Source organism: Eucalyptus grandis, chromosome 1, assembly GCF_016545825.1.
Source record: "Eucalyptus grandis isolate ANBG69807.140 chromosome 1, ASM1654582v1, whole genome shotgun sequence".
Lineage (NCBI taxonomy): Eukaryota > Viridiplantae > Streptophyta > Magnoliopsida > Myrtales > Myrtaceae > Eucalyptus > Eucalyptus grandis.
The window spans coordinates 31,837,385-31,863,804 of record NC_052612.1 but is presented as its reverse complement, the minus strand read 5'-3'; the positions used below and the strand labels follow the sequence as shown (position 1 = coordinate 31,863,804).

General features: G+C 38.4%; 2 protein-coding genes across 2 annotated transcripts; one reads left to right on the top strand and one right to left on the bottom strand.

The window, feature by feature from the left end:
• Nucleotides 1-9,233: 9,233 nt before the first annotated feature.
• Nucleotides 9,234-13,068, top strand: LOC104438196 (purple acid phosphatase 22). Its single transcript, XM_010051301.3, has 5 exons — nucleotides 9,234-9,447; nucleotides 9,590-9,881; nucleotides 11,543-12,117; nucleotides 12,209-12,297; nucleotides 12,644-13,068. The coding sequence occupies exons 1-5, from the start codon at nucleotides 9,274-9,276 to the stop codon at nucleotides 12,855-12,857; spliced, it is 1,344 nt and encodes a 447-aa protein (XP_010049603.2). The 5' UTR covers nucleotides 9,234-9,273; the 3' UTR covers nucleotides 12,858-13,068.
• Nucleotides 13,069-16,565: 3,497 nt separating this feature from the next.
• On the bottom strand, nucleotides 16,566-21,103 carry LOC104438191 (probable purple acid phosphatase 20). The gene is given in 6 exon segments (XM_010051281.3): nucleotides 16,566-16,844; nucleotides 17,100-17,188; nucleotides 17,279-17,673; nucleotides 17,676-17,852; nucleotides 18,193-18,484; nucleotides 20,831-21,103. Coding segments are annotated over 6 exon segments (1,398 nt in total). The 5' UTR covers nucleotides 21,092-21,103; the 3' UTR covers nucleotides 16,566-16,660.
• Between the last annotated feature and the right edge of the window lie 5,317 nt (nucleotides 21,104-26,420).

The following is a 26,420-nucleotide window of genomic DNA, read 5'->3' as shown; positions in this document are numbered from 1 at the left end:
ATTAAAGTTTGCGGTCGCTCTTATGTCATAATGAGTTGAACGTAGATTAGGTGAGATATCAATCTTTTGTAGGATGAGTATGGCATGAATTGCTGTCTTCTAAAGTGTGGAGCAATTTCATGCATTTAAAAGGGCAAAACTGTAGTTTCAAAGGTCCTATTAAAGTATGTTCCGACAAAAGAAAAGTTCAGCGTCCGTTTGTGTGTATTTTCTGGAAAATTATTTTCCAATTCTCTGGTATTTGGGTGACAAAAAATTAATCGATTTTTATGTTACATTTTCCATGAATCGAAGGCAACAAGCTTAAATTGAAAGAAAACAACTTTCCTTTTTATAAAAAGAAAATCGCTTTCTCTAAATCATCAAACAAAATACAAAATAACAAATTTTCTTGAAAATGATTTCTATAAAAAAATATTTTCATTTATCATCAAATACAACCTCAACTCATGTTGTGGGCCTATAATCACATCGGGGATTGTTTGCGCTGCTCATCGGTCAAATCAAACCACAACGTCAAGAAGGCCATGCTAGCCCACCCTCCTATTCATCTTTGCTGGCGTATCCCACCTATTTTGCTGTATATTAAACTTTCTCACGAGTAAATCGCATTCTTAATTTATGTAGTTCGACACAAAAGCAAAACATTATAAAATGATAAACTCCTTTATTTCATTAATCGAGTTGAGGCATGCACAATCTCTCTCTAGCGTCTAACTATTGGGATATAGCATGAAATTGATAAAGCAAACATGACATTTCCCCATCATAATTTGATAAGCTTATAGATAAAATTAAGTGAATTTTTGTTATTATTGTAAGATATAAGTAGTAATAATCAGATGGAGTACAGGAGCTTAGGGGCATCCCTCAACATCATGGATGAAACTAATTATGTGAGAAGAAAAAATAGGAAGTTTCCACATAGTAGCCAACAAAATATTTGCTTGGAAAGCTCTAAAATTTTAGTAGAGTAAAGCCCGCCTCTTACAATTTTATGTATCTTAGACAAAAGATCGGAGATCTCAATTGACTTGTTTTGAAAATGTTTGCGGTTACGCCCCATCCAAATGTAATATATAGTCACTAAAAATGAAACCATGAGGAGTCTCGTTGCCAAGTCATTATGCTTTATGGCCCTAATCATCCATTGAAGTTCATCGTTCCATCACCCTAAAGACTACTGAATTGTGAGATTTTGTATACCACTGTCGATTGTTCTAAAAGTTTAAATTGTTAGATGAATGTCTGTTTTATTATCTAAATATTCTAATATTACCCCTCACGCTTAGTTTGGTTTTTTTGCCTAGTACCAAGCGTTGACATATTTAATTGGGAAGGCAAATACCATTTGAAAAGATTTGAACTCGAGATCTTCTATTCTATTACCATGTAAGATTTTTTCAAACCATTGCTGACTGTTTTAAAAGTGTAAGTTGTTAAATGAAAGTGTAGTTTATTAATATTCTAATACGAATACCATATTATGCTGGGATACCATACCATATACTCCCAATCTAGTTGCACTTGAAAAAAAAAAGGGTTTTGTCTTCTATATTAGTCATACAGAATTTAATATCAACTGAAGACATCCATCGTCATATAGTCTCTGTTGTTAGTAGTTTATCTCTGCATACAAGCTAGATGATAAAATTGTGCTTGCAAATGTTGCCAAATCAAGTCATACCACTCCACAACTGTTCCAACTTGTCTAAGTTCCTTACCTTGAGCTAGAGATGGCCGAAGTTATAGTGGGTCTCAACTTAAGAAGATTTTGTCAACTCTAAGTCATATTGCCTTTGATGTCAAGCTTCGGGGTGAGCATCAGTCTAGGGTCAACCTTGGATCGACCTTGGATCAGCTCAATAAGATCGATTATTGGTCCTAAAAATTAAGGACCAATACTATGCGAGTTGGTCATTGGGTTTGATTCTGGACTAGCTCAACTCAGACCATGCTCACCCTTAGTCAAGTTGTATTAATGGAGTGCCTCTGCATTTAGTTCTATGGACCCAATTACTCCAATAGGAAAGAGGACGAATAGTTGATAAGGTTCCAGAGCATGCGGCCTAGCAATACTTGTTCCAAAATTTTAGATTAAGTAGCCCTTGTCTCCCTTCACTATTAAGGGAGCAAACTACTTGCCATGCAGCTGTGTGATCTATTAACTTTTGCTTTTCCCGTTCATAAAAATTGTCTAGTCTTCCTTACCATCTCATAAATAGATTGATTTGGGAGTAAAAAAATTTACATCTAGAAGTGCGGATGAAGATGATGACCAATATGCCAACAGGAGTTTGTCTACAATAGCTGGTATGTTTCATGTTCCATCCTTCTATTTTCTTAAAAATCTTATCCCTCAGACCCTTGCAATCTATGTGCGCGAGCATTTTACTAAAAAGGGTAAAAAGGGGAAGATTAAGGTATCTGATAGGAAGGGTACCAAGGTGTGTGGTCCAGTATAAGACGCTTTTGATCCTCAGTCAACCTGGAGAAAAAAGATTTGATATTTGTCTAGGTTATTGTAGCCTTGTGAGAGCTGCAAAGTCATCAAAAGCATCAACAAAGAAAATAGAAGCAGATAATTTGTGAAGCATGAAGGGGTTATTCTTTGTGACTTACCGCATCAATGGAACTTAAAAGGAAGGTAGAAACTTCCCCACTGATAATTATGTTAAAGAATTTTCATAACGAGGACATAGAGATATGGAGAAGGTTTACCACCATGTGGGAGCCCATTAGTGCTAGCAAAATAACCAACTTGTTTGCCATCAAATTTAATTGAGAACTTGGGTGTAGTAATGCACTAAGTTATCGAATCAACCAAGTACTTCGGTGTATAAAAAGTTTTAAGAACCCTGAGAATGGCATCCCGTTTTGCCATATCATAAGAGTTCATGAAATCAATTTTTATTGTCATCCTATAAGGTAGTTGTGTAATAGTTCTTGGCACAGTATAATATTTTATAAAATATGGTATTCCTTGATGAAAGCAATTTGGTCGAGGCCAATGACTGAAGAGAGAATATAATTTATTCCTTCTACAAGTGGCTTTGATATGATTTCGTACAAAACATACAACATGAAATTGTTCTGAAATCCTTGAGGCAACATGGATTAGAAACCTTCCGCACAAAAGAAAAAAAAATTAATTGCAAAGATATAACATAAAAAATCATGCTTGCATGATATGTATCTTATTGCATTAAAGAGAAGTACATTAGATTATGTTGCATAAAACAGAGTAGTCTAACTCTAACGATTGATTTTAGTTCCATTAAAAATTGACATCAACCCACAAAGTGCAAAAAGAATGGAAGGCACATAATTGGCTTCTTTAAACTAAAATAAAATTCAAAGAGATAAATAGCATAGTAGTAGAAATAAAAAGGAGGAGAAAAGGGCCATGGAGTGACATGGAAGGGATCTCTAGTAAAGCTGAAGAAAATAAGTGAAAACGAGGGAGCTAGTGGACATTTGGCCGTCGCAAAACCCTCCTTTCAATTTTTTTTTTTTTTTTTTTTTTTTTTTTTTTTGGTTGCTAAAACTCAAACCTCTATTCTTCAAATAGAGATACTAGCTCATTCATGAAATTCTCTTGCGTACTTTCATTTCTATCACTATACATACTATGTATTGGACTTGATCATAAATTTGGTGGCCATCTAGGACCGCTCAAGCCGACAAAGCTCGAAGAACAAACTAGGCAGAACAAGACATATAATTTTTTTCTTGGATTCAGGCTTGCTTAGATTACCTTGCTTAGGCCTACCCGATAGCTTTTGTGAGTGAAAGTTTAGATATTTTAAGTCACAAGCATGGCATTTAGGCTGTGTTAGGCTTGGCTCACTCATTGATCATCTATTGTGCATACATAAGGGTGAGAAGATTTTCAGGCTTAAAAATCTTACTTGACATGAAATGTATATCAACAATTATTTTCTAAAAATTCACATCGCTCCTAGTAAGTAAATAGAACGATTAAAATGTGTGTTTTATCTTCAAGTCCTTCGAACCTACCAAGTAAATTTCATTTCAAAATATAGGAGTGAGATGTGATATGGATTTATCTCCAAATTGTATTGAGGCATCATGCCATGTGGAGTGCCATGGGATTAAACTTTTGAAAAACCTATTCGAGGGGTTTCTGTATGAAGGTGCATAGTATACTGAAAAAAAAATGTATCGAAAAGGAGGACCCATTTTCCATCATCTTTTCATTTAGTCATCCTCCAACGCAACCTTTTCCTCTTTCACCGAGTTCCTTATACGTTTGTCTGAAAATCAAATTCGTCCATATAATTTTTTTTGTTCAACATATCCTTCTACTTTTTAAAAAGTGCCACCGTTCATCTTCGACTTTCTTTTGTTTTGGAATTTTCTGACAAGACATTCACATCATTAGAAATTTGGTATTATTTTTCATTTTTTCTTTCAAATGCTCTCTCTCTCTCTCTCAACTGTCTTACTCTTCTTCAACTTAAACCCCCACCGAAATGACAAAATCTAGCACCCCAACAATGCAAACCTCGTAATTCATAGACAAGCGACCATGGATGCGAACTCTCTCTCTCTCAACTATCTTGTTCTTCTTCAACCTAAACGCCCACCGAAATCACATAATCTAGCACCCCAACAATGCAAAACCCGTAATTCATAGACAAACGACCATGGATGCGAGCTCGAGCTGTTGTGGCAGCCGCGAGCTCGAGATGTATAAGGTTTGGAATGTGAGCATGGTGACCGTGAGCTCAAAATTCAAGCAGCCATGGTCGCAAGCTCAAATTTTTACTGCACTGTCCAACTCAATAATTTGACAATCTACATGAGCAAAAATCATTGGCTAAGAAAAAAAAAAGTGAAACAGAAGTATTAATGTAGCACTTTTGAAGAAGAGAGATCCTCTTGAAGAAAAATGAAAGGGTAAAGAGATGGTTTTGATTTCGACAAAAAATAAATGGATAAACGGTGACATCTATCCAATATTGAAAATAAGGGAGATGTCTTTCTTGAGGAGTTTTTTGAGATTGTCTTTCTTCTGGGAGATTGGGAATGGCTTCATGGTGTCCATATGGCATGACCATTGGCTATCATGTGGCCCTTTAGACTCTTTTGTACCGACTTCTCTTATGGAGTGCATCGATCTTCCTAGTTATGCTGTTGTGGCAGATCTTTTCTCCCTTGCAGGTCGCAAGCTTAAAGTTTTCTTGGAAAGTTGGGGCATCCCCATCCCAAATCCATCCTCAACTCTTGAACGTTTCTCTTTGCGCAATGATACTACTGATATATTCTAAATTGCTTATGCTTGGAACACCATCAGAGATAAAAAAGACCGCGTGCCTTGGGCCTTTCTCATTTGGGATAATGCATTGGCCCCTCGCTTTCAATTTAATTTGTGGTTGATTGCCAAAAATCGGCTTCCTACTCATATGCTTCTCCTATCTCATGGCAGAATTGACTATACGGTCCGTGCTTTCTGTAATGCCTTACCGGATTCAATTGACCATTTATTTTTTGAATGTGATACATCGGCGACACTCGCTTACTTTTGGGCAGCTGGGTGTAACCTTCCCTGGCAGAACAAACCTTGGATGGACAATCTCTCTTGGGCGTAGAAGTTTTTATTTGGTAAGAACTTCTATCACAACATCGCGCGCTTCTCCTTCGGAACCTTGTGCCACCTTATTTGGAAGAAGAGAAATAGCATTATATTTCAGGGGGAAACGTTAGTGGTCTTAGCTCTGAAAAATCACCTTATAAAGGTTGTGAAGGACAAAGCTCTTATGTTTACCAATGTTCTGATTACTCCAAGAAACAAGAGGCTTCAGAGAAGTTGGGGCTTTGACCCCTCGGTTTTTGGTACGGCCTCGCCTTCGTAGCGGTGTCGGCTGTGCCTTCCTTCGTCTTTTTCTTTCCTTACCCAGGCTCTCCGTTCTTTGCCAAAAGTAATATACGCAAAAGTAATATACGCAATCGGATCAAAATTTTAATCGTGAGTGGTTTCAAATTTGCAAACAACATGGACTCCATGCTTCTGTAAATTAGTATTATCTTTGTTAATGAACTGAATCATCAGTAAATTTCTGTTTAGACCGGGTTCAATGGCTGCCTTCTTTTAAGTTTTCGTAATCGTGATCTTAATGGCTGTTTTATGATAACTAAACATGGATTATACAAGGACCTAGAACTATCAATTTGCTTACGTGTCGGACTTGACCTAGGATAAAAAACAGAAATTGGTGAGGAGCAAAAGAATTAAAAGAAAAGAAACGCTTACAAGCCTCTGATGCTCACATCACGCGTCGTTTTCGACTAATCTCTCCCATCTTTTCGGATTTTCCCCCACGGAATTTCTCTCTCGGCCTTTTCTGTAGAGACCCACTTATCGTCACACAATCTAGGGGTTAGGCGAGGGAAGGTGTTCGAATGGCACTTAACAAATGACCTTTTGGAAGCAATCGTGTTTCCACTTTGGGAAAATCTAGGGGCCAAATAAGTTTGCAATTGTCTGGTTCCTTTTGTAAGTAAGCCCTAAATCAAATCTGGCCAAAAGCAATTTCAAGATATTAAAAACCCTTTTGAAGAGTAGTATGTGTTAATAATATAATGTGGAAGCCAAGTAGATCTTGAAATTAAGTAAATGCAAAATCATCAGAAAAATAAACAAGGAACAATAAAGAATACCAAAGATTTATATGGTTTGATTTGATTGTCGTTGAGTCCATTATTTAATTGGAAATTACAGAATAACAATTGCTCACACATTTGAGCATTTCTCACACTTTAATTAAACCAAAAGTAAATCCACAAATATTTCTCACAATATCTCTAAAGAACTCACAAAGAGAATGTCTAAATATCTAGGTAGAACATGTATGTATGTAAGTATGTATGTATGTATATTATTCCTATCTAAAATAAGATTTTTTTTTTTTTTGGAAACCTACTCAAACTAAAGGCAGATTCTCAACAATATGCACACAAATTTCAAAGCCTTTTTATAGCATACACTCTTCATATCATCACAAAATGATATTAATGAAACTCCTGCGTGGAGACAGAGAGGCAGCCAATTGATCAACATCTTGAAAAGTTTCTCTCGAAAGTTTCATTAATTGTGAGAAAGCGAATTTGGCATATCGGCCCACCCTTATGCATAAAATATAAATTGTGAATAAGAGAACATACTAAAAGATATGCATACCATACAAAAATGAAGATAGAAAGAGGATTGAAATTTGTATAGTTGATTTCTATTCTGATATCGTGTCAAACGAGCCATTTTGTTAAAACTTCAACTTTGAAAAACATGGCACGGCAACTATATTATATTTCGAAAGATTGAACATGCATATATAAATGAAAAAAGATTAGTACTAATCTGACATTATTTTGTTTCTTTATCATCGTTTACTTGTCGTGATTTGGACAATGTTGATAAGATGAACGATCTCTCGAATGGTTTGATTCCTTGTTCACATCATAAGCGTGTGTCAGCTCAAAGTTTATTATCCGATTCTCAAGGCACGTCCAAAGCTAATATAATAATGGAAATCTTTGAATGACATTGCCTCTTGAAATGAGACACATGCCAACTAATTTTTCCCATCTAAGATTTGCTTAATGAGAGCCAATCAAATTAAGACAGGGTAGAATTATGCAACGGCACGTCGTGGGGATCTAGGAGTAGATTCCTCGGATATTCGGAGCATGACTTAAAAAGTTAAAAGTACATCATTGAGTCCGACTCACAGATTTTAAAATTTTTCAGCTCTTTTTGTGTGCGCGCGCGCGTTTTGGTTGACCACGCGAACCAATTAATTTTTTTTTTTTCCATATTTAAACAGGGAAAAATGGGATATTGCTAGAAAATTAGAAGTTTTACCATTTATATGTAAATTTATCACAATCCAAAAGGATCATTTTACAATGAATTAAGATTATTTACCACATAATATATGGCTTTACCAAACATAAATAGTGTTTATTAGAAGATTGGTCTACTGAACTAGTTTCTGTGAAATTGACTAACCTAATAGCAGGTGAGAGAATGGACGATGAGGATTTAAGATAGGCTCGAAAGTCAAGATATTCATGGGCAAAAGATAATCGCTTCTGTGAGATTTTATTTAATGGTGAAAAATTTCACCTTATTATGAGGTGGGCTACCCATGGAAGTTCTCGTGACCGTCAAAAACTCTAATTTCCCTGGCCGGCGAAACAAGGAAAAAGAAGAAGAAGAAGAAGAAAAAAAGGCAATGTAAGCAGATCGGTATGACTTTGTTTGTTCAGACAGTGCCGGTGGTTAAGTTTTTTTTGGCTCCAGCCGGGCATTTTCTCATATAGGACAAATTTATTTTCGCTCAGTCCACGTACAAGATTAGATTAAAGCGATCTCTATTGGCAAAAGTTTTTAAGTCTTGTCCAAACGACCGAGATATTGCCCATCTCATCCACATCAAGGTACTGCATGCGTACAATGAGAGAGGTGGCCTGAACAACATCGACTGACTGGACGAGCAAGATAACAGACAGATCGTCAAGACATGATCTCTCGACACGAGGCTAAATTTCTCAAAGAGTTCAGCCAGATGATAATACTGATGTACTTACCTCTGTTAGAAACTTAAGCTATTGAGAGAAGCATATACGTCCAAAATCGATGCGCATCTACCATATATCTTAACAAGTCTCATGCGATGCTTTCTTATCGGAATCTTTAGTTTTAGATAGATTGTCTAATACTCTTTAATATTCTACGCAAGATATTAGAGTGAGAACTCCTTAATCCGAACTTCTGGCAATGTATTGACTGGGAAACTTCACGAGGATATATTCGGACTTGCGGATAAATTACTTGTGACCCGAGATTTTTCTAAAGTCGCTCTTAAATAATATTAACCCGCAGCTCAAGACACAATTATTTCTTAAGTTTCAGATGAATACCAAACCTATCCAATCACATATATGATCGTATATACTTACTGGCAGAAAAAAGCGGTCCCACCCCCAGCCAAGCCGAGTCCAAGAGCTCCCTTATCACCCGCTTGTCGGCATTGAGGAAAAATGGAGGAGTAGGAAAGCATATCTACCTTTGAACCATATTCACCATATTCTAATCGACTTACTTGACGGATTTGCCTTCTCTTTTAGTTAATAGATTATAGCGTTCTGATTTCAAACTCCTCCAACCCACCTTCTCTTTATATTCCCTCGCTCTTCGTCCCAAAACGCATTCATCAACATACACAGTTTAGCTTCATTTCTTCAACCATGGAGATGTGGTGTCTACGGGCGTTTCTTCTTCCTTCGACCATCGTCTTCTTCTTCTTTGTCCCTCAGATTCTCGTGCAGTTCACCTATGCTTCGGTTGAGGAGTTCACTCGACCCACCGCCGGGAACATCATACTCACCAAGCACGAGCGGTCCGAGTCGGAGCCTCAACAGGTCGATTTCTCATTGTCAATTGATCTTATAACTAGTCATAATATCCATTGCGGCTGAAGAACTTGACTATTTCTTGAAGTTGTGCTGTTTAATTTTCATGTCGATCTTTAACGTTATCATTCCCATTTTTGGGTGATTTTAGGTGCATATTTCGCTCGCTGGTAGTGACCATATGAGAGTAACATGGGTCACGGAGGACCACAGGTCGCATTCGACGGTGGAGTACGGCACAGCGCCGGGACAATACACCACCAGGATAAGAGGAAAGCATACATCCTATACGTTCTTTTCCTACACCTCCGGCAAAATCCACCATGTCAAGATCGGGCCGTTGGAGCCGGAAACCACTTATTACTACCGCTGCGGTGCATCCGGCCCGGAGTTCTCCTTCAAGACGCCGCCTTCCACCTTCCCCATCGAATTCGCAGTGGTTGGTAAGTCTCCTTGATGCAACACCTTTTTCCTTTTAATTTCACTTTAAGAAGCAATGGATCTCAACTTATGAGGATGAGGAAGTTCTGGGTTTTTTGCTTTAAGGAGGGTTGCTTTACTAATTAAGGAGTGGATTTCGGCTGAAGGAACATATTAGGGTTTCCGCCATTTTGCTTAGAGGTAAAAAAGGTCGTGCTCTAGTTCTGAAATAATCTACCAGTCAATTATAAAACTATCAGAAATTTAGATGAAGAAATGTTATTCCAGTTGCTCACGTCATTGATGGAATCTTGTTCGTTTTCGTGCACATGAAAGGGAATTTCATTGATGGGGCCTGCCCAGGATTGCGTGGTCCTCACACCTTAAAAAACCTTGAAGAACTAACTATGCACGTAAACAGAAGCATCGACACATTAGATCCCGAAGCATATTACTATCTTATCTTATTAATAACACGATAGTTTCTTTTATTCAGATATCATCTTAAATTCCATTTTTTGGGTGCAATAGATATTATTCAAAGTTTCTCCCTCTCACAAGACATCATATACTTCTCCATCTCCTTCACTTTAAAGTCATTAGTAAGTAGTAATTACGGAATCTAGATCCCCAGAAAATTTATATCAAGTGTTAAGTATCAAAAGAAACTAGCCTTTCATACCAAAGGATTTGCTTTCATTTATCTCGGCAAAAAATAGGGATCTCAAAAGTTTAGAGATCAAAGAAATTTAATTCTTTTCTTTATATATATTTTTCATATGATTACAGTTTTTATATGATCTATTTGTTACGCGTTATTATTTCATCACTATCAATATGAATGATTATAACTCAAAAAATCGAATGATTTTCCAAACAAATGGGGATTGATGGAGTTGTGTAGAAAAGGATTTTCTAGGTTGCTTTGTTGTGTACTCAAGTCTAATTTTTAGTTCAATTTACAAGTCCCTGGTCCCAGAAGCGATGGATCAGGGTGTCTTCTGTCGGTCCTTTCTTAGTCAAGCTCGCGCTTCAAGGCGAAGCAACTCCTGTGCCAGAGCAGGAAAAGCATACATCACAACCTCCATCACAATACTTTTCCGTCGAGATTTCGTGTCACCGAGAATTAAATTTTGTTTCCCCTCGTTGAAAGTGACTAGGTCGCTGACCCTCCACCTTGTACGGCGGCTCAGTCTGGTTCGGATCTGGGCTTGTTGAGTTTGGCTTTGACATGGTCAATTCTTCCCAGCTCACTTCCTGCTCAGTACCTTCCACGTTCTCCTACGGGGACATCACTGGCTGAAAATATTTCATTTTCCCACCCCGAATGCCTCAAAACTTGTCTCCGATCGATCTCGATCTCTAGCCCGATCCATATTCCAACATTGGCAAGAACTTCGAGTCATGAATTCGACACTTCTCATGAACTATTCCAACTTGATTATGGTTGACTACTAGAGCTCCGATTAATCCATGTCCGGCTCGAATAAGTTGTCTTTTATATCTTGCTTAACACATCCAAATAGGGTGTAACTCCAGGATAAAATTGTTATAACAAAGGATAAGCATCCAGTGCACATATTATCTATGTCCTATTTGATTCGATAATTAGCAAATTTCTCCTATTTGTCCAAACTGAGTTTATCCAGTAATATTAATCATCACGATTTTCCGACCTCTGTAGGTGATTTAGGGCAAACGGACTGGACCAAATCGACCCTAGAGCATGTCGAGAGCAAGGACTACGACGTCTTCTTGCTCCCAGGAGACCTCTCCTACGCCAACAGCCAGCAGCCACTTTGGGACTCCTTTGGCCGCCTGGTTGAGCCAGTTGCAAGCCGCCGACCGTGGATGGTCACCGAGGGCAACCATGACGTCGAGATGGTCCCCGTCGTCAGCCCCCAAGGGTTCAAGTCTTACAACGCCCGGTGGCTTATGCCCTACAAGGAAAGTGGGTCTGAATCGAACCTCTATTACTCCTTCGATGTCGCTGGGGGCAGCATCCACATCATTATGCTGGGGTCATACACCGAGTTCGACTCTGACTCGGCTCAATATGAGTGGCTTCAACAGGACCTGGCCAAGATTGATCGGAGGACAACGCCGTGGGTGTTTGTGCTATTGCACGCGCCGTGGTACAACACGAATACAGCTCATCAAGGGGAAGGTGAGGAAATGAGGAAGGCGATGGAGGAATTGTTGTATGGTGCACGGGTTGACATCGTCTTTGCCGGGCATGTTCATGCCTATGAACGATTTGTAAGTTCACATATAGCATGTTGCTTCACACAAAACGTTTCCTTTTTGGTTCCTTTTTGAGAATATGACGGTCGTTCTTTGTTACACGCAGACTAGGGTTTATGACAATGATGCTGACTTATGTGGACCGGTCTATGTGACCATTGGCGATGGAGGAAATAGAGAAGGGCTTGCAATGTCGTAAGTGTGCTTTCCCTGACTTAATATTTGCTGTTTATGTTCAATCCTCGTTCTCAATCAACAACTGGTCGAATTGGAGGAAGAAAACCAGAAGGAAATCCTAGAGGAATCGACTGATGTTAAGCTGTTGTGTTACTCTTTGGTCTGTCGTTAATCTTTGGGGGAATGATATAATACTTTATTCTCAAATTTTGAAATATAGATAGATTTCAGTCATCGTTAATCCTAAAAGACTACGCCTCATTTTATTGCTAGACGCATTCGCCTTGTGTTGACGTATTGGATGATGTTGCGTATGTTAATGTACACTTTCTAGCACCTGAAAATTTAGGTGATGAATTTGCAGGTACAAGGAACCAGCTTCGCCTCTATCGATGTTCAGGGAGGCGAGCTTCGGACACGGGAGACTGAGGGTAGTCAACCATACGCATGCGCATTGGTCGTGGCACCGCAACAATGAGGCCAGCTCCGTGGTCGCCGATGAGGTTTGGCAAGAGAGCTTGAGCACCTCCAGTACTTGCATGGGTCAAGAACCATCTTCACTTAAGGACGAACTCTGAGAACAAACGAAGCCCCGATAAAGATCCTTAGCTTCCGCATCGATCGAATTGCATGTTTGGTGGGTGTGGGTCGATATGTTGAAGGGTCCCAAAGAATTTAGTCAAATTGCATGTTTGGCAATCTTTCTATTCCCTGTAAATTCCTTCTGAGATACAGTTTCTTGTAACTAGATGGGATTTTTACCCTTTGTTAATGACACAAATAATTCCTCGAGGCAATTGATTGGGTTTACACAAATTTTTTTTTCTCAGAACAGGAAAATAGTGGAAACGAATTTTTTTTCTTAATTTACACAACAATTTATTATCTTAGGGAGTATATATGTCTAATAGTATGTGTACTAGGCCGAATCGACATTTAAGTTCATATCTAGGCCGGACAAATCCAACATCGGATTCACAAGATGGGAAGTACTTGAATTATTGAATTATGCTTAAGTTTGAGTGACTGTTGCGATGGTAGATGTTCTGACAATTGAGCCTAACCTACTATTCAAATTAAACTTTGAAAGACCGGTATTGGGGAAAGGAAATTGACTTGATGGAGGATTTATATTCCCGATTAAAAAGTAGGGTTACTCAGCTTCCTTCTAGAAAAGAAATTAGACAAATACTTTGATATTCGTAAGATAATTACTAATGTATGTCATCAATCTATTAAAAATAGGTATCAATACAAAATTATTTGCACACCACCATATACGCAATCTGTGTGTGGAATAAACTTTCGGTCGTAAGCTCTAAAACAAAGATGATAGAAGCTGGTAGTAACATGAAAACAAATTTATTTGAAATTATAGAAAAAGATAGAGTTTTCACTGTAATTAAAAACTAGTCACTGCTTTCGTTTTGCACAGACAAATGTTATTAATCTTGATCCTATATATCCCTTATATAGATGTATCTTTATATGTTGTTTGGGGTTATTGTCAATTGAATTAAAAAATATAATAAAAAGGAAATCTTTGTGAACATAGACATAGAAAGGCCACATGAGAATTCAAATAAATTTAAAAAAGGGATAAGAATATTACAGGTGCCATAACTTTAGTACAAGACTCATTTGGGTGTCATAATTTTTTTTTCCACCCACTTGAGTACACCATTTTTTGAAAATTGTTCACTTTAGTGCCATAGGCCATTTGTCTTGTTGGAAAATTTGAAGTGGTATTAATTTTGGGAAAATTGTCCAAAAAATCCTAAACCTATTGTATTTTTGCCAATTTAATCATAAACATTTTGATTTTGCCAATTGAATCTTAACCATTTTCACTTTTTGTCAATTGAGTTAATCCAGCTAATTTTAGCCAGAATTTGCTAATGTGGATATTGGTCGTCCCATATGACACATCTAGCACTGACGTGGACAAAATTGATTAATTTTTAAATATTTTTTTGAATTTTTACGTATTTTTAAAATTTTTCTTTCCTTTTCTTTTTTTGCCACTCTCTCTCTTCTTCCTCTCTGTCGGTTGGCCCGGGCTTTGGCGATTGGCCAAAATTTGAGACAAACAAGGTTGGCCTTGCCTTAGGCAAGGTCACCCCTCGTTGGGACTTGGCGAGAGGTGGCCTCATTGGCCTCACGTGAGTTTGTCCTTGTCGGGATCTAGGGAGGGATGACTTCACAGGCCTTGGGTGAGCCTTATCCTTGTCAAATCTGGCGAGGGTGAGCCTTGCTCGTGGTCGGTGAGGCTGATCCTCATGTGCTTCAAGTGAGGGTGAGAGTGAGGGTTGGCCTCACTAGTAGTGAGCCTCGCCTAAGGCCCGCGAGGTCATCCCTCGTTAGATCCCGGCAAGGCCAACCTCGCGGGAGGCCGGCAAGGTTGACCCTTGCTAGCCTCTGGCTAGGGCAACCTCACCTGAGGCCAGAGAGGCTGACCCTTGCCAGTTGCAACCTTTGGCCTGTCACCAAAGGCTTGGGGACTGACAAAGAGGAAGAAGAGAGAGAGTAGGAAAAAAAAAAAAAGAAAGAAAAATTCATAAAAATAAAAAAATAATAAATAAATTTTATTCACATCGGCATCGATCATATGACACGGGATGGTCGATGTCCCTGTTAGTGAATTTCGGTCAAAATTAGCTAAATTGACTCAATTGAAAACAAAATGAAAAATGTTTAGAACTCAATTAACAAAATTGAAAAATTTAAGATTGAATTGATAATGCAATAAGTTTAAAAAATTTTGAATAATTTTCCCAATTAATTTATCATATAACATCTAAGGTGGCTCGCCAATACAACAAAGGTAAACAATGTCATTTTGAGATCTATTTGAAGAATCCTAGCTCAATTTAAAGAAACTGGGGCAAAATTCTGCCTAAGTTGAAAATTCCTTTTATTTTATTTATTTATTTAATATTGTTTATTTTTATTTTTATTTTTTATTTTTAAGTTGAAAAGGTTGGTGAAGAACCCTAACGCTACTTCCAAGCCGAAATTGGGGTTCTCACAGAAAGCGAGGGAGAGGGAGAGGGTTCGTACCATCCGTCGGTGAAGTACCCTAATTCAAAAGAGATTCTGTCACCCACACTTTCTCAGGAGTCGACATTGATATTTCTTTATTTCCTCCACCCACGGATCTTGGTCTCTCGGAGCAAACAAAAGGACAAAAATGGAGACAATGATAATGGACGTTGACGACGAAGGAGGAGCAGCGTCAAAGTCGCCAGGCTAGGTTTCAAGCCTAAGCATGAGAAGATAGAGCGAGAGCGAGAGAGAGAGAGAGGGTGGGAGGGAGGGAGGAGCTTCATAATTTTTTTTTTTTTTTTTTTTTTTTTTTTTGAATCTATGATTTTCAGGGAGGAAGAAGTGAGAGAGGGCAAGTTTTAGTTGTCCCTTCTAAAAACCAGGTTGTATTCAAAACATTATTTAAAAAGTCATGTAGCACAGATTGCTGGAATGACGATCAACAAAATAATTTTCTAGCAGCGTGACATTTAAGTGAGTGAGAAAAAAGTTTTGATACTAAATGAGTGTCTTACGAAAGTTAAAATAATTCCTGTGTTCTTATCCCAAATTTAAAGAAATGAAAATGTGATAGAATAGGTAGAAAAGAAGAGTTCGAAAAACATTAACATGTTTGTATTTAATATTTTATTTCATATTGTTAAGAGTATATGGTCACTTTTATCTAGGATAGTTGTCTAAAAAAAAAAATCCTAAATCTATTTTATGCTGTGACTTCAATCCTAAATGTATTAATTTGACCAATTTAGTTCTAAATATTTTAATAATTTGTCAATAAATCATTGTAGTTAATTTTGGCTAGAAATCGCTGATGTGGATGCTACCCATCTTACATAGTACGAGTGATGGCACTGGCGTGGACTATTTTTAAGAATATAGATTAGGAGAAGAAGATGATCAATTGCATGTTTTGTGATGGTCCTCACTTGGCTCGAAATTATCCATAGCTAGGCAAGCTATCTGCTCTCATGGAGGATGACGCCGAAGAAAGGGAGAAGGCTCACATCGGATCACTCAAGATCCTCAATGCGATCAAGGGCCGAATTTCTTAAAAAAGAAAGCCTTGATGTTCACTAATGTCTACGTCGTAGTCACGAAGATGAACGGTTTAGTGGATACCAGCACTTATCACCTCTACTTCCACTTGATCACAAAAAGACATTTCACCAACAGTTTACTAAGCATTAAATCCTTTTGAGACCCACAAATTTAGATAGAACACAATTGAGTTGTCTTGAAGAACGATTTATGTATTCTATTCCCGAACCAACTTTGCATATTATCCAACAATTTTCCTCGTACATTCGGGTGTTTCTATACCTCTGTATGAAGATTCTCAAGATTTACAGGCAGGGTTGGATGAGAGGCTGGTTAACCAAGTTGAATCTGCTTCCACAGCCTCATCGTTGTCATTCCTATGCCATGTCCAGAGTGCATGAGTCGCATTCGCCACCTCCAGTTGCCCGTGCCCAAAGCTCGCCTCCCGGAAAACTGATATCGACGGCATTGGATTCATGTACCTGGCAAGGGAAGGGGCGGCATTTAAGTTGAATCAATTTATGCTTAGACAGCTGCAGAAAAATGCAAATTGAAGTTCAAATTTTTCCCGCTCTCAGTTGATTTTGGTTTCATTGGGCAAGCCAGCAACTTATCTTCATTATGCATCTACATTCTAGGGGATTGCATCACAGTTTCAGAGCTAAATCTGCGATGATTTGAAATTTTGAAGACTGATAAGCAGGAAGAAGCATTTGGACAAGGAACGTGAGAAGAACCTTTTGGCAAGGCCTTCGCGGTTGCCACCGTCGCCAATGGTGATGTGCACCGGACCACAATCATTGGCTTTTCCATTGTAGACACGGTTCTAAGGAGAGCAATAAAAGCGGAGATGAGAAACTAGGAGGAAAGTATAGCCTCAACAAAAGATAGAACAGAGTAGGATTAGGGAGCTTACGAAGCGCTCATAGGCATGCACATGCCCAGCGAAAACCACATCGACTCGTGCTTGATAGAGCAAACCTTCCATGGAGGCTTTCATCTTGATCGATTCCTTCTCCCCTTGATGAGCAGTGTTAGAGTTATACCATGGAGCATGGATCAGCACCACTATCCAAGGGGTCCTTGTCCGGTCCACCTTCCCCAAGTCGGCTTGCAACCACTTGTACTGGGCAGAGCTTGGGTCAAAGTCCGTGTATGAACCGAGCATGATGATGTGGATTCCAGCAACGTCGAACGAATAGTAGAGGTTGCTGTCCGAGCCACTCTCCTCGAACGGCATGCGCCACCTCGCGTTGTAGGACGTGAAGGAGTCGGGATGGATGACTGGCATCTTCTCGATCTCGTGGTTCCTTGGGTCACCATCCAGGGCCTCTGGCTGGCCAGGGGCTCAACAAGGCGGCCGAACGAGTCCCACCAAGGCTGGTAGAAGTCAGCATATGACAGGTCGCCAGGCAGCAGCAGAACGTCATAGTTCGATTGCACTATGTGTTGAAGGGTCGAATTGGTCCATCCCGTCTGTCCAAGGTCACCTGCATCATGCCATGTCAAATTTACCTTTATGAAGAAGCATTTTTTGAAACTTAACACGTTTCAGATGCAAGCTCTGTCCAATTCTCCTATTGAGGGGAAAAAATAGGCTTCTGCTCGTGTAATGAACAGAGTTGCAGCATTAAAATGTTTCCTACTAGACAACACTCCAAAAGCAATGTGAAGGGACCAGATCAAACACTAAAACAAACCAAAAGTTGGCAAAACTTGTCCCAATAGAACTTTAGACTCTGATTCATCTTCATGACTTCTCGTATACTACACATTCAAATTTTCCACCTAGATGAAAATCCTTGCCGATGATTATATGCTTTCACATACCAACTATTGCAAATTTGATTGGTAATTGCGCTGGAGGGGTTTTGAAACTGAACTCGCGGGCCGAGTCTGAGCTACATCGGTAGTAATATACCGTGTTTGGTTCCAACGGACCAATGACTGCCTCATGGATCTCCCCGGAATTGTACAGTGCATACTTGTATGAAGTTGTACTTCCAGTAGATGAACTCGGGTATACGCCTGGCGACTTGCCATATTCCACAGTCGGAGGAGCCGAGCCTTGGGTGATCCACGAGATCCTCATTTTATCTTGACCCACCAGAGATGTATGCACCTGAGAAACAAAGTTGTGGGATTTTAGGATATCTTGCTAATGAGTCTGTTCCCCACTAATCTAACTTGGTATTTAGCTTCAATGTCTGGAATATGTGAAGGTAAAAGCTAAGAACAAGTCTATCAATTATTGTAAGAAGTAGCTTTTAGACCCCCAATAAATGAAATCTTCCCATCCAATCATACCACTGCAATCTCTAGTATTGTCTTTTAATTGATCAGAATCTGTAATTCCAAATGCCCACTTAGACTCTGGCCAAAAAGAATATAAGAACTCGCGACTAGATGGCGGAGGAACCACGTAAAGATGTGATAACAAGAATTCACCCCTGCTATACAGAGAAAATTGCGAATGGGCATCATTATGTTTGATTGCTAGATAAAATATCGAAACTTTTCGCTACTTTTACTTTATCAATTTACACATCAAATGACTGCTTTATGCGTGTCTCTTCTGGTTAAAAGAGGAATAACATATTCCTTCTCTCAAGTAATCTGTGCCTGCCGAAGGGAGAAGACTGAAAAGAGGCACATTGTTCCTGGGAGAGCTGATAAGCCGCGGCTCTTTCAAGCTACCCAAGCTTGAGTCGCGAGCAACTCAAGCTTGACTGAGCTTCATTCAATCAAATTGCCTTCGAACTCAACAATCAATAGGCTCAGCAAACTTGTGATCCAAAGATGTAGCTTTTATTGTGTTTCCACCAACGTCAAATTATGTTTGTATACTTCAAACAAACTCAAGGTAGAAATGGTGCAGAACAAGTCTAAATCGAGCATCTTTATGCACTTTCTCACTGTGACTAGAGTTCAAAGGGTATCTATTGAGTGGTTAGCTTGATTATGCCCCTTGTAACCCATCTAACAACTCATGATGTCTTGGCTTAGTTATTTGCATTTGGGCCTTTGAGAAATAATTAACAGAGTGTTACGAAACGAAATATATATAGATATCTATAAGTTTATGCGGAAAGACATCTACAAAACTGTAATAAACTTTAACCTAGGTGACCCAATTTCCCAGGAAAAGAAGTCAAGTGTTGTCCTCAATAAACAACAGCACATCATAAGGACACATCCTTTGAATCCGTAGTCAACAAGTCTATTTCACACGGCATATCTTTTGCTCTGTAAGTCCACAAAAATGTCTTCCTATGACGATAGACCTAACTTCGATTGTGACTTTCTTTTCATTTTCTTGTGAGACGTACGGGAGGGGGTTGATTTATGCTGGCGGCAGAAAACACAAGCACACCAAACTATATCTTGATATATGATTTAGCTTATGTAGTAAATTTAAAAGGAATTCATTACTAGAGAACAGACAAATTAAGAGCACGAGGTTCCCATCAGGTGCGATCTCAAACTTCGAGAAATATTCGTCTTGATAAGGTCATCACAACCGTTGGATTTCGTGAAACCCCCCATGCGATTTCCACATCTAAAATTCATGTTTAACCTAGACTAGCACCGGAGGATTGAGCTGGGCAAGTATTTGTCGTGCATCCACCAGAGTTTCTACTCGCATCTTTCCCAGTTAATTAAGTCAATGTGTATTTCCTCAGGATCAGATTCAGCTGGCCTTTATTGTTGTTGTTGTCTTGTTTTTTTTTTTTTTGGGTCGAATCCCTTATTGTTGTTGAAAAGGAATAAAAAGTAGCCAAAACTAATAAAGTCTCTAGTTTTTCCAAAATCGAGCATTTATTGGGAACATCTGAAACATGTAAGTACAACTCACGTGAACCATCTCATCTGATCCAATGGTCGATCTATTCAAAAAAAAAAAAAAAATTCCCTCAATATGGGCATTTGTCCTTTCAACTCTAGACTCCTAGACATCTGCCATTTTCACACTGTACCCTTCTCTACCAAAACACAAAAAAAAAAAAAACCAAAAATTCCTAGTTGGTCATCTGCCTAAAATTTTTGGTCGCCGTGGATAGAAAGTTGAAACATCCTCATTTTATTTTATTCATCCAAGAACATCCTCATTCGCTGGTGAACGATCGTGAGAAGCTTCATCAAGATCATCCGTCGTTTTCGGCGAAATTTTCAGGCATTTCCAAACACAGAAAAGAGCATCGACCGATTCGATCTTCTTTATGTGACTCACATGCAAATGGAAAAAGCGAGTGTAGCCATTTCCTGCAACCTTCACACGACGCTAATCCCCACCGGAAATCAAGCATAGTCGACATCCCAAACTCGCACTAAAAATCACCACACGAACACAACAACCCAAAAAAAGCGAGAGAGAGAGAGAGAGCGCGACCCGCAAAAACGGCAGAAAGAACGATGAATATCGACAAACCGCCCCGAACGTCGATGGTCGAGTGGCGTTACGACGTACCTGTTGAGGAGAAGCTGAGCCCTCGTCGTCGGAGTCCCGAATGAACACCGCAGGGCGCTGTCCCGGGCGATGGTAGGCTGCCGCCGCCCCAGCGCGGTCGAAGCAGGCTCCGGCGAAGGCCGCCGCCATCAGCGCGAGAAGGGCCAAACGCGGCCTCAGCGGAGCGCGCATTTTCCCCGGGTCTCTCTCCTCTTCCTTCTCGACGGTGGCGCGTGACGGGAGGGAGGAGGGGAGTCGAGAGAGGTTGGAGACGGATGGCATGTGAAACGGGGGAAGATGTGTCCTTGTGGGTTATTCTCGTACTCATGCGGAGGTTTATAGATTCATGTCGGCCTCTGGCGGGTCGTGGAAATAACGTTCAGGACAATCTAATCGCTTGACACCCACCAGCAAAGAAAATAATAAATTAAATAAATATAATATTTGCCCCCGATTACGTCGGCAGCTAATGATGGACTAAGCAAGTCAATTTCTCACCGCAAATTTTCCATTTATTGGAATTTCTCAAATATTATATAAATCGAATTTCTTGATACATCATTTTTTTTTTTTTTTTTTTAAAAGTACGCTCGACAGGCATTTTTGAATGTATTTTCGATTTACACGTCTTTAAGATGGGGATTTTTTTCTTTGTTAAGAAAATTATTAAGCCGCGATTTATATCTTCAAAAATATGTTTCATGAGATTGTGGGATTTATTTCTTTTTGGCGTAATAAATGCGATAGAGTTTAGTGTCTTTTACGAAAATGATTTTACACAAATTCCCGCGGTTCACACGGGAGACAGGGGTGATCCCTGAAGGCATATTCCAAAGCATAAGCGGAGAGAGTTCTATTGGATTTTCGAAGCTTTAAATATTGAATTTTCCATTTTCCAATTTTGACTTCTATTTTATTTATTTATTTCTCGGGTGGGCTACTCTCTTGGCGTTTCCTGGTTGGAAGCTACCGTCCCGGTTTGGGTCTTTCATTGTCGACGTTGCATTGCGGTCACAGTTTCGCTATGTTGTCTTTTCAACTAGATCAAGAACGAATTTTATGGATAAAGACTACATCAGGAGAAGATCTTTGGATAAGGTCTATATCGCCATTCCAATATACTTCTAATCTATGAGTCTCGATTCGATTATCATCGAATGCTGTTGGACAAAGTAAATTAGTGTGGTCGAAGTGTAGATGGAGCCAGATATGTATTTCCTTCATAAAAAAATAAAATAAAAATCCTAATCATCCTTGATAGTATTAAAGAGAAATAATCTAATATTTGTTGTCTTAAGATGGACAATGAGGGCTCAGACACGGCATTGGCCATAGAGTACTTATTTTACTAAATATTACGTGATCGAATAGTTATGCAATCCATATATATGCACAATAACTTCATCCGCAGGATAAGTTAGGCATAGCTTATTATCGTCTGGCATTTGAAATGGTATTTGCAAATAAGACTAGTTTTCTCAATGACCATAGCCTCTCCTTGTATTGTTCTTTTTACAAGCCATGCAAAATATTTAGTTTCACTTTATACTAGCTAACGATTGCAAAAAAGTGATGAGCAATGGTTACTCTGATTTTTGATCTGATCGCGTGAGATTAACTTGTACCGATTATCAAGTCACTTATTGGGCCAACGTTCTAAATATGTGCCAATTAGTGCAGTTATGGAAGCAACAATAATTATGATTTTACTCTCTAACACTCTTGAAATCGACATAAAATCACACTACAATCAAATGTTTGCGATGACCTAACTCTTAATTTTCCATCTGCATAAAGAATCTAGAATTTGGTGGGAGTATATTCCACTATAGGTCCCAAAAAAAAAAAAAAAAAAAAAAAACCAAAGGTAGAAGAATTCCTTAACTATCGTGATCGCAATTATTTGCCTCATTCCATGCGTTGTCACGTTCTCGCGCTTGCAATTTCTTCAATCAATCAAAAGCCATTGAAGTCGCTTCTCCCCATTATTTCGATTATTCTGATTTGTGCCTGGTGTAACGGGGACAGCTAATCTCCCCCAGTGCCGGCCAGCAATACAAAGGGAAACTTTATTAGCCAATATTCCCGCTAATATTCTGTCATTAGGTCCCCAACAAACCCTCTAATCTCTCTTCGCCCGGTCTTAACTGGACCACCAGGCAAAATTTGAGTCATATTGAATGATTGATGGCTGTGTTAAATTGGATTTTTGGGTAAGATTTTGGAGAAATGCAAAAAAAATTAAGTTAAAGGGATTTTCTGTTATGCAAATTATGTTTGCTAAATTATAATTACAAAGTTAATTGTAAAGTAACTTTAGATTTAATAGTGTTTGAACAAATTATTCTTGCAAAAAGGACTTTTCATATATTATAAAAAAATAAAGAAAAAAACCCTCTATCGGCTTTGGTGATGGGCTCAGGCCGACAAGCTAAGTTTGGCACCGATGGCCATCATATGAGGTCACCCAAATACAAGCGGCCCCTCGTGGAAGTTGCGTGACCTCAAACTCCCCAACCCGAGGTCACATGACTGTTGGCAACCGTCGAATGACCTCGTGCAACTCTCAACGAAGCTTCACCATTAATCTATGTAGAGTAGATGAACACTTCTTACGAGGGCAAAATCGAAAAACAAAAAAATTGATGAGGGCAGTTTTGGAAGAAAAAATCTTTAATCTTGGGAAAAGATTATTCAAAAAAGATGAAAGCCCAATGCAAATAGGGACCTTCCTTAAGTTTTCAACTTTGCTAATGCTAGCATTTGGCGAAAGATGTGATTTTAGAAAATTTACTACGACATAATTAGATGATTTTGATGTGTTAGGATTTACAACTATACTAACTATAGATGGGAACTAATATACTTCAAATTTCATATTTGATGGTTTTCAAGTTTATATTTAATGAATTGAAATTTTCTTAGCATCTAGTACTGCTTACCAATAATTTTAGTGGATTTAAGATTTTTTTTTTTTGGATTTATCAATGTTTAGAACAGACACTGATTTCCTTGTTTACATACCGATTTAATAAATATTTCAGTAACTTCAGCTGTTGGTCATTCTTTAATTGTGCACGTCTCTTTTTCATAAGTGTTTTAACCCTCATACGCTCTTAATTTGAGACATCGATCTTAGTTTAGTGATGATCTCATGCATCACATCATGTATTTTAACAAAGTCAATATCTCCTTCAACTACCATTATTAGGCCACTTGCAAGGTCACATGTATTGTTTGGATTGGAGGAATATTCCTCTCTATACACCTAAGGCTTTTAATCCAGAGTCAATTATTTTTAATCTTAGTCATCCACTCTCATCTCTTGGTTCATTCCCCTTGGCCGTACACTTGGATATAGACATGCGAACGAGCCACTTTCTAATTGAACACAACTTTCGACCTAACTTTTCAACTTCAAGTGATCATATTTTTAAACTTAGTCGATTATTCCTCTCTCTTAATAACTCTTGAGTATTCTTCTAAGTTCATTTGCCTTGGCCGTATAATTAGACCCTTGGAAATCTTCAAGCTTCAAAGTAGGAGTCTCTACCTCACTAACTTCCAATTACCAATTTTCTTCTTCTACTTTCATTCCAAATCTTGCGAGTAAATGCAAAATCCCACCCGTGTTATTAAACCTTCTATATCAATTTTTTAGGCATTGACGAGGTAAATTTTTTATTTCGCTACCTTTCTACCAATGGGTTTGTCATTTTTGAGACAAGAGTTGTTAACTTTCTATTTTGTTTATTTACTTGAAGGTAATTAAAGTTTTGAGTTGCTCCGGTCTTTATTAAGGAAAGTGAAAATTCAAGAGGCTAAGTTAGGCTGATCTACTTAATACTCTTGATTTAGTGGATTGATACATATTAATTTTAGTTTTAGTTGAGTATGATGGTAAGTGGGAGCAAGTCTCAATAGTGGTATGTTTAGATATTATGTTGATTTGACTTGTTTTGGTAAATTCTTACATGCTTAAATGTTTTTGATTTTCTTTGAGCAGTGTTAACATATTGTATGTGAAAATGACAAAGTTGGCTTGAAAGTGTCATTTTCATAAATTATGACTTATCTGCCGTTGCTTATACTTCTCTCATATTCATCAAGCGCGGTTTATACTCATTAGCCGTTACTTATCCTCACCTTATATTCACTCAATGCTACTTATACTCACCGGCAACTATTGATACATATCTTATATAATTATTGCCTATACTATCCTATATTCACTCGCTACTACTTAAACTCACAAGCCACTATTGATACTCATCTTATATTTGAGAGTGCTAGTATGAACACCTAGAGGGGGGTGAATAGGTGTTTAAGATAAATCTTGGCAAATATATGCAGAATAAAATAAACTTTAAACAAAGGAGTTAGGGAAGAGAATAAGAACACATAAATTATAGTGGTTCGGCTTAATCCAAGCCTAAGTCCACTCTCCCACGCTAACAGCCTTCTTGGCTGGATTCCACTATGCAATCAACAAGAGATTACAACTTCGAGTGCAAACACTTAGTAGATCACACTATCTCACTAAGTCACTCTTTTGGTATTTCTCTCACGATCACAAACGTTTAAGCTCTCAAGAAACAAGTATATGATCGAAAGTCGCTCAGACTTTGGAATTATAAATTCTACGCTCTATCTCTTACTTGCTCATCAGTCCTTCATCTCCTTAAATACTTCTCCACTTCCAAACTAGTCGTTGGACAGTATCCCAGAGAATCGTCTTCCAATATACCCATTGGACAGCTTTGTATCTAGAAGATTTGGTAGCCGTTGAGTGACAAACGTAAAATCCCAAATTGATTCCGATCGCCCATACAAACGGAATCTTGGTTTCCATAAGTAAAGCTTCTTCGTATAGAAAGTTCTTGTATTCAAGATCCAATCGTCAATCAAATCAATCTTAATGTGGAATCCAAACCATATCACTAGCCGTTATATGATTGGGCTTGAGTTACGTTCTGTCGAGTTACGGATGTAAAGTCTCGAGAGCAATAGACTTTACAATCTGAGTCCGAGTACGATAGACTTTGCAATCGAGTCGAACATATTCTGCTTCCGAACAGATTTAGCTTTAAGGTTTGTACCTAGTTCAGTTTCAGCATAGAGTCCGTCTTCTCGGTTCATCATTTACGTTCGATCTGGAATTTGTCGAGTGAGCAGACTTATGATATAGAATAGACTTTGACACTAAAGTCTGGCAGTCTTCGACTTTGACACGAGAAGTCTGGAAATTTTCAGAATATACTTTGGGCATATGTTACGTTTAGTCTTCTGGTCGTCTTCTGACTTTGACAATATCATTTACATGTTTTATCATTTGCATGATCTATTACTTAACCATTAAACATGTTAGTAGCCTTTGATTTATTTTGTTATATTCAAAACATCATAAGGGATTTCCTAACAATCTCCCCATTTTTTATGATGACAAAACAATCTCTGAATATGCAGATTTGTAAACATGCTTTTAAAAATATTAATTTAAATCAAAGGATATCATAAGATAGCAAATAAATTGAGCATAACAATATATAGAAAAATAATCTCAGCTCAATATTATGCCATAAATAATATCAACCAATCAACACATGCATAT

Coding starts and splice junctions, on each gene's coding strand:
- LOC104438196 (XM_010051301.3), top strand. CDS start 9,274: ATGGAGATGTGGTGTCTACGGGCGTTTCTTCTTCCTTCGACCATCGTC. Junction 9,882..11,542: donor CATCGAATTCGCAGTGGTTG/GTAAGTCTCCTT, acceptor CGACCTCTGTAG/GTGATTTAGGGCAAACGGAC. Junction 12,118..12,208: donor TTCATGCCTATGAACGATTT/GTAAGTTCACAT, acceptor TGTTACACGCAG/ACTAGGGTTTATGACAATGA.